The 13,375-nt window shown below is 45.6% G+C and overlaps 1 protein-coding gene across 1 annotated transcript in view; it reads right to left on the reverse strand.

Moving 5' to 3' along the window:
- Window positions 1-13,375, reverse strand: part of LOC149452914 (uncharacterized) — an 81,598-nt gene that overhangs the window by 11,296 nt on the left and 56,927 nt on the right. Inside the window, exon 7 of the mRNA XM_089688816.1 lies at window positions 11,806-12,216. Within this exon, the coding sequence (XP_089544942.1) occupies window positions 11,806-12,216 (411 nt within the window). The remainder of the gene's footprint in view (window positions 1-11,805; window positions 12,217-13,375) is intronic.

Below are 13,375 nucleotides of genomic sequence, written 5' to 3' on the forward strand. Positions count from 1 at the left end.
CTCAGTGGTAGCAAGGCTGAAGGAGTGGAGTGTTGGGGAGGTTATAGTGTGTGGGACGTTAGGTGTGGTGGGGGGTAGGGCAGTTGCGAGGTCAGAGGAGGGGAGAGTTGATGGGGTTATAGTGGGAGGGAGTCTAGGTGGGGAGGTAGGTTGAGCATTGGCGATGTCCTTACGGATTGCGTCGATCTTATTTTGGAAGTGATTGGCAATCTTGTAGGCGGTAAGTGAGGTACTGGGTGGGGGTGGGGGGGAGAGAGTAGGGAGTTGAAGGTGGAGAAGAGCCGGCGAGGACAGGTGGAGAGGGTGTTGATGAGGGTTACGAAGTAGGCTTGTTTGGTGGCGTGGAGGAAGGCGGATTTGTAGAGAGAGAACTCTCGAGGGGATTTGGTTTTGCGCCATAATCGTTCCAGCGCACAACTACGTCTTTTAAGATTTGTAGTGTGGTCGTTCTGCCAGGGTTGAAGCGGTCGGGGTCTAATGCTTCGTGTGGTTAGGGGTGCTAAGGAGTCTAAGGCTAATAAACACGTCCAGTAAAAAAAAAAATTAAAAATCAAATTTCATCGTAAATTTAGGCCAAAATGTATTCTGCTCTGTGTCTTTGCTAGAAAAAAAAAATCCCAATATATGTAAATTAATTGGTTTACGTGAAAGTTATAGCGTCTACAAATGGCGGTATAGATACTGGGATTTTATTTACTAGTAATGGCGGCGATCGATGACTTATAGCGGGACTGTGGCGGGCATTCTGACACTGGGGGGGAGTTGACTTGGTGTTACGGACATCCCCAGTCACACCAATACAGTGATCAGTGCTAATAAAAAGCACTGACACTGTACTAATGGCACTGGGCAGGAAGGGGTTAATATCTTGTGAGATCAAAAGGTTAACTGTGTGTTGTTTTACAATGGGGGCTGTGTGTTTGTTTCCCTGTAAGCATGCTGCTATGTAGAGCCATACAAAGCAGTGTGCAGGAGCTGACAGGGGAGAGATCTGTGTTGTCTATACACAGGTCTCTCCCTTGTCGGACATACTCTATAGGGCGGCATGGAACTGGTTAACTAAATATAAATACTGTATAAACCCACGAGCAGTTAAATAAAACTGGAATATCAACTCAATATAGAAAAAAGGGGTAAAAACAAACAGCCAGTTATAGACTGGGGCAATGGCCATTTTTTGTACCATTGAATTGTTGGTGAGGGAGTGCTGGACACCTTAGCTGCCATTGTGCTGCATGCTGGGTGTCCAGTGCGCTCCTGTACCTTTAAGGAGGGGTGGGCTCCCCCAGGTCCACCTGCCCTCGGTCTATCCATTAAATACATGTGCCTCTACTATGGGGGCTCTCAAAATATGTAGAGTTAGGACTACAGAATATCGGGGTGCTATGACGAGGCTCTGTAGCTTACAGATGTGTTTGCAAATGTGTGCTAACTGAACCCACGTTTTTAATGCATACTGTTAGACGGGTTTGTTTGCAGGCTGGTTGGTAAGTTGAGCCGGGAACTTTTCTCTTTTGTTTGACATGCGTCGCCCTTCCATGTGCCCCTTGCTGTGAAGGCCAGTTATAGACGGGGGCAGTGGCCATTGTTTGTACTGTAAAAACAAAAATCCGCCCACACCTTCACATACTCATATAAAAGTGCTACATAACAACCACATAATAACAGTGCCACGCTTTTCTCATACCACAATGAAATGTGACTTCAAATAAGATTCCCAATATCACTGAACTGGTGAAAAATACTACAAATAATATGCCAAAATCTGGGGAAGCTCTTCCTTCGAAACACGTCAGACTTTACATAGGGTCTCCCTTTCGGTGGGATTTGCACGCTACTTGGGCTCTTGTGATCCATTCTTGGATATTATATGCTTTTAATTTTGCTACATTTGTGAGTATACATCTTATTGTAATAAAACCGCTTTTATCGCTGAGGTTATGCGCAAGGTTGGTGCGCTTTCTTTTGTTATCTGCAGTACTGGTCAGGCTTCCCCAGACTTTAAGGGCTCCACAACCTTTGATCCATTGGTGGATGAGTTTACATGGAGGTCGGTCAAGCCACCAATCCCTGATCTGGGTCTCTGAGCGCAGGAGATGTCCTGGCCCTATTTATTTGTGGCCGATGTTATAACACTCCACTACATGCTGGAGAAGTGTTTGGTACATCATCAGTATGTACTTCTCTGCTGGTGCTGGTCTGTTGCAGTTCTGTAGGATGTTCAGTATGCCTGACTCTTAGTAGGGAATCATAGGTGGCCATCGCTGAACTGCTGATGTTGACAGGTTCATATTTCGAATCCGAATCTGAGAGTTCCTTCATGCTACCCCCATCTGTCATGCTCAGAATTTGAAAGACATCCTCACTTGTGTACTTTATTTGGGACATGTTTGGCAGTGGTTGGCACTGAGGACAATGGTTCTGGCTAGCAATCAGGTTACTGACAGTCAGGCTCTGGTGACATTGTACTGGTGTGACAAGGATCTGTTGCTGGCTTGTGGCTCTGCTGACACTGGCACTGGTGTGGTAGAGGTAAAAACACTGTTGGCTGGCTCATACAGGTCTGGTGACACTGTGGCCAGTGATCAGCAATGCTGTTGCTGGCTGGGTTGGTGACACCTACACTGGTGTGGTGGGAATTAGAAACACTATCATTGTTTCTGGTGTACACTGGTCTGGCATCACTGACACTGGTCTGGTGATGATGAGAAACACTGTTGCTGGCATACACTGGTCTGGCAACACTGTTACTGATGTGGCTAATGAGTCCGACTCGAACATCTATCCCATCTTTAGCTGACTGCACTCATTTAGGGACACTGTGACTGGTGTGGTTAGTGATCAGGGACACTGTATGTAGCACTGCGTTACACTGTAAAACACTGACAGACTCACTGATAGTAGAAACAGATCAGTCTCCTCTCCCAAGTGCTTAGTCTCTGGAAGAAAACAGAGCCGATGACTGCAACATGCAGCCTTTTTATTCACTTTTACGATCGCTGGGATTGGTCACAGTGATCACATGGTACAGGGCCACTTTCACTTGTCAAAGACCATCTCCTGTCTTTTTTTAACTAACTTTTTTTTTTTGCGATGTACATGTACCGCATACTCATTCACATGGGGGGGGTTGGGATCTGGGGGCCCCCTTGTTAAAGAGGGCTTCCAGATTATTCTGATAAGCCCTCCGCCCGCAGACCCCCAGAGGGTTGTGGGGAAGAAGCCCTTGTCCCCATCAACACTGCCCAAAAGCATGCCCCCCCATGTTGAGGGCATGTGGCCTGGTACTGTTCAGGAGGGGGGGGTGCTCGCTCATACCCCCCCCCCTTTCCTGACCTACCAAGCTGCATGCTGGGATAAGAGTCTGGTATGTATTTTGGTGGGGGACCCCCACATCATTAAAAAAAAAATTTGTTGTGGGGGGTTCCCCTCAAAGTCTATTCCAGACCCAAAGGGCTTGGTATGGATGGGAGGGGGGCTTCCATGCCGTTTTAAAAGAAAATATTTTAATTCTCCGGCAATGCTGACAATTCTTTTGACATCAAGCTGTGAGCCGGGAACCCCACTGACAGCAGAAACATGAATGAATGTCTCACTACTAAAATACATCATGACGTCATCATGGAACTCATGCCGGATTTTAGTAACGGAGCAGGATCGCACCACATGTTCAGATGTGGTAAGATACCCCTCAGTAAATAGTCCCAGTTCGAAGTTCGCGGTCAGACTTTTGGTAGGTTCAAATGTTTGACTGCGAGCCGAACAGGGAGGTGTTCTGCCCAACACTAGTGTTTGGTAGCTTATGATTTGTACTCAAAGTGGAGAGCGGAGGCTACAGCAGAATGTAGGACCATGAAAGCTGTGATCACTGTTTGGAGGGGGACTACCACTAGAAACCATTACTGGCAAGGATCCACCATTTATTTCAAGCGTTTGAGACTTTCCTTAAATAAAACAAATAAGGTATATCTTAACACCACAATACCATCCACAGGCCAATGGAAGTGAGGAATAATTTAAGCAGACAGACCTGCATGAGGGACTTCTCTTAAGCAAACCTATAGCCATGTATAATACATAAGGGGGGGGGGATATGATCTCCATGTATAATACATAAGGGGGGATATGATCTCCATGTATAATACATAAGGGGGGATATGATCTCCGTGTATAATACATAAGGGGGGATATGATCACCATGTATAATACATAAGGGGGGATATGATCTCCATGTATAATACATAAGGGGGGATATGATCTCCATGTATAATACATAAGGGGGGATATGATCTCCATGTATAATACATAAGGGGGGATATGATCTCCATGTATAATACATAAGGGGGGATATGATCTCCATGTATAATACATAAGGGGGGATATGATCTCCATGTATAATACATAAGGGGGGATATGATCTCCATGTATAATACATAAGGGGGGATATGATCTCCATGTATAATACATAAGGGGGGGGATATGATCTCCATGTATAATACATAAGGGGGGGGATATGATCTCCATGTATAATACATAAGGGGGGATGTGATCTCCATGGATAATACATAAGGGGGGATGTGATCTCCATGGATAATACATAAGGGGGGATGTGATCTCCATGTATAATACATAAGGGGGATGTGATCTCCATGTATAATACATAAGGGAGGATATGATCACCATGTATAATACATAAGGGGGGGATATGATCTTCATGTATAATACATAAGGGGGGGATATGATCTCCATGTATAATACATAAGGGGGGGATATGATCTTCATGTATAATACATAAGGGGAGGATATGATCTTCATGTATAATACATAAGGGGGGGATATGATCTCCATGTATAATACATAAGGGGGGATATGATCTCCATGTATAATACATAAGGGGGGATATGATCTCCATGTATAATACATAAGGGGGGGATATGATCTCCATGTATAATACATAAGGGGGGGATATGATCTCCATGTATAATACATAAGGGGGATATGATCTCCATGTATAATACATAAGGGGGGATATGATCTCCATGTATAATACATAAGGGGGGGGATATGATCTCCATGTATAATACATAAGGGGGGATATGATCTCCATGTATAATACATAAGGGGGGGATATGATCTCCATGTATAATACATAAGGGGGGGGGATATGATCTCCATGTATAATACATAAGGGGGGATATGATCTCCATGTATAATACATAAGGGGGGATATGATCTCCATGTATAATACATAAGGGGGGATATGATCTCCATGTATAATACATAAGGGGGGATATGATCTCCATGTATAATACATAAGGGGGGATATGATCTCCATGTATAATACATAAGGGGGGGGGGATATGATCTCCATGTATAATACATAAGGGGGGGGATAAGATCTCCATGTATAATACATAAGGGGAATATGATCTCCATGTAATATACATAAGGGGTATATGATCTCCATGTAATATACATAAGGGGTATATGATCTCCATGTAATATACATAAGGGGGGGGGATATGATCTCCATGTAATATACATAAGGGGGGGGGATATGATCTCCATGTATAATACATAAGGGGGGATATGATCTCCATGTGTAATACATAAGGGGGGATATGATCTCCATGTATAATACATAAGGGGGATATGATCTCCATGTATAATACATAAGGGGGATATGATCTCCATGTATAATACATAAGGGGGATATGATCTCCATGTATAATACATAAGGGGGGGATATGATCTCCATGTATAATACATAAGGGGGGGATATGATCTCCATGTATAATACATAAGGGGGGGATATGATCTCCATGTATAATACATAAGGGGGGGATATGATCTCCATGTATAATACATAAGGGGGGATATGATCTCCATGTATAATACATAAGGGGGATATGATCTCCATGTATAATACATAAGGGGGATATGATCTCCATGTATAATACATAAGGGGGGATATGATCTCCATGTATAATACATAAGGGGGGATATGATCTCCATGTATAATACATAAGGGGGGATATGATCTCCATGTATAATACATAAGGGGGGATATGATCTCCATGTATAATACATAAGGGGGGGGGGATATGATCTCCATGTATAATACATAAGGGGGGATATGATCTCCATGTATAATACATAAGGGGGGATATGATCTCCATGTATAATACATAAGGGGGATATGATCTCCATGTATAATACATAAGGGGGGGGGAATATGATCACCATGTATAATACATAAGGGGGGGGGGATATGATCTCCATGTATAATACATAAGGGGGGGATATGATCTCCATGTATAATACATAAGGGGGGATATGATCTCCATGTATAATACATAAGGGGGGCATATGATCTCCATGTATAATACATAAGGGGGGGATATGATCTCCATGTATAATACATAAGGGGGGATATGATCTCCATGTATAATACATAAGGGGGGATATGATCTCCATGTATAATACATAAGGGGGATATGATCTCCATGTATAATACATAAGGGGGGATATGATCTCCATGTATAATACATAAGGGGGGTATGGTCTCCATGTATAATACATAAGGGGGGATATGATCTTCATGTATAATACATAAGGGGGGATATGATCTCCATGTATAATACATAAGGGGGGGGGGGATATGATCTCCATGTATAATACATAAGGGGGGGGGATATGATCTCCATGTATAATACATAAGGGGGGATATGATCTCCATGTATAATACATAAGGGGGATATGATCTCCATGTATAATACATAAAGGGGGGATATGATCTCCATGTATAATACATAAAGGGGGGATATGATCTCCATGTATAATACATCAGGGGGGGATATGATCTCCATGTATAATACATCAGGGGGGGATATGATCTCCATGTATAATACATCAGGGGGGGATATGATCTCCATGTATAATACATCAGGGGGGGATATGATCTCCATGTATAATACATCAGGGGGGGATATGATCTCCATGTATAATACATCAAGGGGGGATATGATCTCCATGTATAATACATAAGGGGGGGGGGATATGATCTCCATGTATAATACATAAGGGGGGGGGGATATGATCTCCATGTATAATACATAAGGGGGATATGATCTCCATGTATAATACATAGGGGGGATATGATCTCCATGTATAATACATGGGGGGGATATGATCTCCATGTATAATACATCAGGGGGGGATATGATCTCCATGTATAATACATCAAGGGGGGATATGATCTCCATGTATAATACATAAGGGGGGATATGATCTCCATGTATAATACATAAGGGGGGATATGATCTCCATGTATAATACATAAGGGGGGATATGATCTCCATGTATAATACATAAGGGGGGATATGATCTCCATGTATAATACATAAGGGGGGATATGATCTCCATGTATAATACATAAGGGGGGATATGATCTCCATGTATAATACATAAGGGGGATATGATCTCCATGTATAATACATAAGGGGGATATGATCTCCATGTATAATACATAAGGGGGGATATGATCTCCATGTATAATACATAAGGGGGGATATGATCTCCATGTATAATACATAAGGGGGGATATGATCTCCATGTATAATACATCAGTGGTTCATATAGTGAACTCGGTGTAGTTATTCCCCCTGAGGTCATCACAGAGGACAAGGGGGCGCTCCTTACGTCTGGAGGAAAAGAAATGTAATCTCCAAACACGGAAAGGTTTCTTCACAGTAAGAGCTGTGAGAATGTGGAATAGACTCCCTCCAGAGTTGGTTGTGGCCAGCTCAGTGGATTGCTGTAGGAAAGTCCTGGATTCTTTCTTGGATACACAGAATACAACTGGATATAACATTTATAGGGAAAGTTGATCCAGGGAATATCCGATTGCCTCTCGGGGGGTCAAGAAGGAATTGTTTCCCTGCAGGAGCAAATTGGATCGTGCTTTGTTGTTTTTTTGCCTTCGTCTGGAACAATTACCAAACCTACAACAGTATAATCAGTTTGTATAGGCACTATAGAATGCTTGTTATACACACTGGAACCTAAGGGGTTAATTGTGTAAAAACTCTCTTTGATCCTGTCCTCTCTGATCCTCCCCTTCTGGTGTCCCCCTCATATCCTAATAAGACATTTTGTGTGGAGTTACTCTGCACATGCTGTGTTTGGGGTGTGTTGCTAGAGAGGTTTTTTTTTCTTGGGAGAGTGCATGTCATCAGCACAGGGCCAATCAGCACTGTCCAGACAGAGGTCAGGGGTTCTGCATCCTCCTAGAGGAAAATGAAAACTCCTCCAACAAGCTTTAACCATTGCTCTGCTGAAAACTGATAGAAGTCACAAGACTGCTATATACTGCTGATGAGAAAAGGGATTTAGCAGTTTATATTTACTAAAATAATTGCATTTCCATGTTCTGTGTAGTGTGGGAGAGCGGATATAGTGAATGCGGGGTCCAGGGAGAGCGGATATAGTGAATGCGGGGTCCGGGGAGAGCGGATATAGTGAATGCGGGGTCCGGGGAGAGCGGATATAGTGAATGCAGGGTCCGGGGAGAGCGGATATAGTGAATGCGGGGTCCGGGGAGAGCGGATATAGTGACTGCGGGGTCCAGGGAGAGCGGATATAGTAACTGCGGGGTCCGGGGAGAGCGGATATAGTGACTGCGGGGTCCGGGGAGAGCGGATATAGCGAATGCGGGGTCCGGGGAGAGCGGATATAGCGAATGCGGGGTCCGGGGAGAGCGGATATAGCGAATGCGGGGTCCAGGGAGAGCGGATATAGCGAATGCGGGGTCCAGGGAGAGCGGATATAGCGAATGCGGGGTCCGGGGAGAGCGGATATAGCGAATGCGGGGTCCAGGGAGACCGGATATAGTCAATTCGGGGTCCGGGGAGACCGGATATAGTCAATGCAGGGTCCGGGGAGAGCGGATATAGTCAATGCGGTGTCCGGGAGACCGGATCTAGTGAATGCACGGTCCGGGGAGACCAGATCTAGTGAATGCGGGGTACGGGAGACCGGATCTAGTGAATGCAGGGTCCGGGGAGAGCGGATATAGTGAATGCGGGGTCCGGGGAGAGCGGATATAGTGAATGCAGGGTCCGGGGAGACCGGATTTAGTGAATGCGGGGTACGGGAGACTGGATCTAATGAATGCAGGGTCCGTGGAGACCGGTTATAGTGAATGCGGAGTCCGGGGAGACCGGATTTAGTGAATGCGGGGTCAGGGGAGAGCGTATATATTATTATTATTATACAGTATTTATAAAGCGCCGATAGTTCGCTCAGCGCTGTACATTACAAAGGGGGACAGAACATGTGACAGAACAATACCAATACAATGCAAAACATGAGGGGATTGAGGGCCCTGCTCCTTGAAGCTTACAATCTAGGAGGGAGGGGATAGTGGCACAGGAGGAGATAGCTGTGGGGGATGGAGTGATAGGAAAAGTGGAGGAGCTCAGCAAGCTAGCAGGGGGTGGGGTAGGCTTCCCTGAAGAGATGGGTTTTCAGGGTACGCCTAAAGGAGAGGAGAGTAGGTGATAATCTGATGGGTTGGGGCAGGGAGTTCCAGAGGATGGGTGACACCCTGGAGAAGTCCTGGAGGCGGGCATGGGAGGAGGAGACCAGGGAACGAGAGAGAAGGAGGTCTTGTGAGGAGCGGAGTGTGCGTGTTGGGCGGTACTTGGATATTAGGTCGGTGATGTAGTTCGGGGCAGTATGGTGGACAGCTTTGTACGTCAGCGTTAGGATTTTGAATTTGATCCGTTGCGCAATCGGAAGCCAGTGGAGGGATTGGCAGAGGGGGGTGGAGGATACTGAGTGGAGGCCAGTGGAGGGATTGGCAGAGGGGGGTGGAGGACACTGAGTGGAGGCCAATGGAGGGATTGGCAGAGGGGGGTGGAGGACACTGAGTGGAGGCCAATGGAGGGATTGGCAGAGGGGGGTGGTGGAAATGGAGCGGTTGGAACGGTGAATGAGTCTGGCAGCCGTATTCAGGATGGACTGAAGCGGGGATAGCCTGTGGCGAGGCAGGCCAGTGAGGAGGGAGTTGCAGTAGTCGAGTCGTGATATGATGAGGGAGTAGATGAGCTGTTTAGTGGTTTCTGGGGTTAGGAACGTGAGTATTTTGGCAAAGTTGCGGAGGCGGAGTCTGCATGATTGGACTTGGGGCTGGAAGGATAGGTTGGAGTCCAGAATGACACCAAGTACTCTGGCCTGTGGGGCGGGTTTGATGGTGGCGTTGGTGGATGTGATGGAGAAGTCAATGGGGGGTGGTGTCTGGGCTGGGGGGAAGACAAGAAACTCGGTTTTGGAGAGGTTCAGTTTAAGGAAGTGGCGCGACATCCAGTTTGATATGTCGCTCAGTAGGTGTGTGATTTGGGCAGAGACCGAGGGGGTGAGGTGGGGGGTTGAGAAATAGATTTGTGTGTCGTTGGCATAGAGGTGGTAGTTGAAGTCCGTGAGAGTGTATGAGTTGGCCAAGGGAGGAGGTGTAGATTGAGAAGAGAAGGGACCCGAGGACAGAGCCTTGAGGGACCCCAACAGAGAGGGGGAGGTGGTAGCATTAGAGGTAACGCTGAAGGAGCGTTGTGATAGGTAGGATGAGAGCCAGGAGAGAGCAGAATCTCTGAGGCTGAGGGAGTGTAGTTTTTTGAGGAGGAGGGGGTGGTGGACTGTGTCGAAGGCCACAGAGAGGTCAAGGAGTAGGAGCACTGAGTAGTGGCCATTAGCTTTGGCAGTTAGCAGGTCGTTGGAGAGTTTAAGTAAGGCGGTTTCGGTGGAGTGTAGGGGACGGAAGCCGGACTGTAGGGGGTTGAGGAGGTTGTTGTCGTTAAGCTGAGAGCTTAGGCGGGTGTAGACTAGGCGCTCAAGGAGTTTGGATGTAAATGGGAACAGGGAGATGGGTCTGAGGTTGTTCGAGTCATCGGATATAGTGAATGCAGGGTCCGGGGAGAGCGGATATAGTGAATGCAGAATCCGGGGAGAGCGGATATAGTGAATGCGGGGTCCGGGGAGAGCGGATATAGTGAATGCGGGGTCCGGGGACAGCGTACATAGGGAATGAGGGGTCCGGGGAGAGTAAATATAGTGAATACAGGGCCCGGGAAGAGCGGATATAGTGAATGCAGGGTCCAAGGGGAGCGGATATAGTGAATGCAGAGTCCGAGGAGAGCAGATATAGTGAATGCAGGGTCCGGTGAGAGCGGATATAGTGAATGCGGGTCCGGGGAGAGCGGATATAGTGAATGCAGGGTCCGGGGAGAGCGGATATAGTGAATGCAGGGTCCGGGGAGAGCGGATATAGTGAATGCAAGGTCCAGGGAGAACGGATATAGTGAATGCAGGGTCCAGGGAGAACGGATATAGTGAATGCAGGGTCCGGGGAGAGCGGATATAGTGAATGCAGCGTCTGGGGAGAGCGGATATAGTGAATGCGGGGTCCGGGGAGAGCAGATATAGTGAATGCAGGGTCCAGGGAGAACGGATATAGTGAATGCAGGGTCCAGGGAGAGCAGATATACTGAATGCAGGGTCCGGGGTGACCGGATATAGTGAATGCAGCGTCTGGGGAGAGCGGATATAGTGAATGCAGGGTCCGGGGTGACCGGATATATTGAATGCGGGGTCCGGGGAGAGCGGATATGGTGAATGCAGCATCCGGGGAGAGCAGATATACTGAATGCAGGGTCTGGGGTGACCGGATATAGTGAATGCAGGATCCTGGGTTTAAGAACACTAAGTATAAAACCCTTTTTCAGTACCTACAGCATACCCACTACTTACCTGCTACTGTATTGTACACATTCAGAGTCCTGTATGCAGAGATGGGCTGTTTTAGGGAAGCGTGTTCCACCTCTACACCAAGCATGGCGCCGTCATCTTTATCTGCACTCGGGGTGATAGTAATGGAGCAGAGATACTCGTACATTCCTATACAGGATTTTGTCATCTCAACAAGTAACAATGTATGGTGATCTCTTTCCAGAAGAGGCAGAACAATAGAATTATTGGATTCTGTCCGTTCTGTAGGTTCCCAGGAGGCAATAAGCTGTTTTTTTGTGGCATTACGTCTTTTCAGAAATACATTTATCTGGATTTCCTTTTGTCTGAAATGTGTTATCTGCCAAGTTAGAGTTGTTTTCTTCATATGAGTAATACGACGATCCCCTGAGATCTTAGATATGGTAAGAACATCTATAAAACAATGAGAAGAAGTCAAATACATTTCTAGTTCATCTTACTCTATATGCCTTATGAATGTATTAAAGGGCATCTTGATGGATAATTTGCTCATCATTTCCCTTATAGCACAAATGTCAACCAAGAGATACAAAGATGTGTACAACACACATGAGAAACTCTGTACATTTCAGCGCTCAGAGGTCTACCGAAGATGACCACAAATGATGTATGATATACAATGGACCATGAACTTCACCGGGAATGTGTAGTAGATGCTGCTCTCCTCAACCGGGGAAGACAACAAAAAGGAAAAATCAGGAGGACACAAATGCCTAGTGCATTATCAGCGATTTATTGTTCACAAAGCATAGATGCCAAATGGATACTCATGGAAGTGGAAAGTTAAATCGCTAAAGAAAATACAAGATGCCACAGCAAGTGGAACCACATTTTTCCATGAACCCCAGTTGGACTGTTAACCATTTCCATACTGGGTACTTTTACCCCCTTCCTGCCCAGGCCATTTTTCAGGTTTCAGCACTCTCACACTTTGAATGACAGTTGCGCGGTCATACAACATTGTACCAAAACTAAAATGTTATCATTTTCTTCACACAACTAGAGCTTTCTTTTGGTGGTATTTAATCATCTCTGGGGTTTTTATTTTTTGCTAAATTAACAAAAAAGACCGAAAATGTTTTTTAAAAAAAACCCACGTTTTTCTTTGTTTCTGCTATAAAAGTTTACAAATAAATAATTGTTCTCCATAAATTTAGGCCGAGATGTATTCTGCTACATGTCTTTGGTGAAAATAACCCAAATTAGGATGTATTATTTAGTTTGTAGGAAAGTTATAGAGTTCACAAACTATGGTATAGATCTGAAAATTGATCAATCCTGAAGTACTGACAGCCAATCTAATTTCTTGAGGTCCAAGAATGCCAGAATAGTACAGATATCCCCCAAATGTCAGGACAGGACAGATATCCCCCAAATGTCAGGACAGGACAGATATCCCCCAAATGTCAGGACAGGACAGATATCCCCCAAATGTCAGGACAGGACAGATATCCCCCAAATGTCAGGACAGGACAGATATCCCCCAAATGTCAGGACGGTACAGATATCCCCCAAATGTCAGGACGGTACAGATATCCCCCAAATGTCAGGA

The sequence above is a fragment of the Staurois parvus genome, unplaced genomic scaffold, assembly GCF_062004578.1.
Source record: "Staurois parvus isolate SC_StPar_1 unplaced genomic scaffold, SC_StPar_1.0 ptg000455l, whole genome shotgun sequence".
Classification (NCBI taxonomy): Eukaryota; Metazoa; Chordata; class Amphibia; order Anura; family Ranidae; genus Staurois; species Staurois parvus.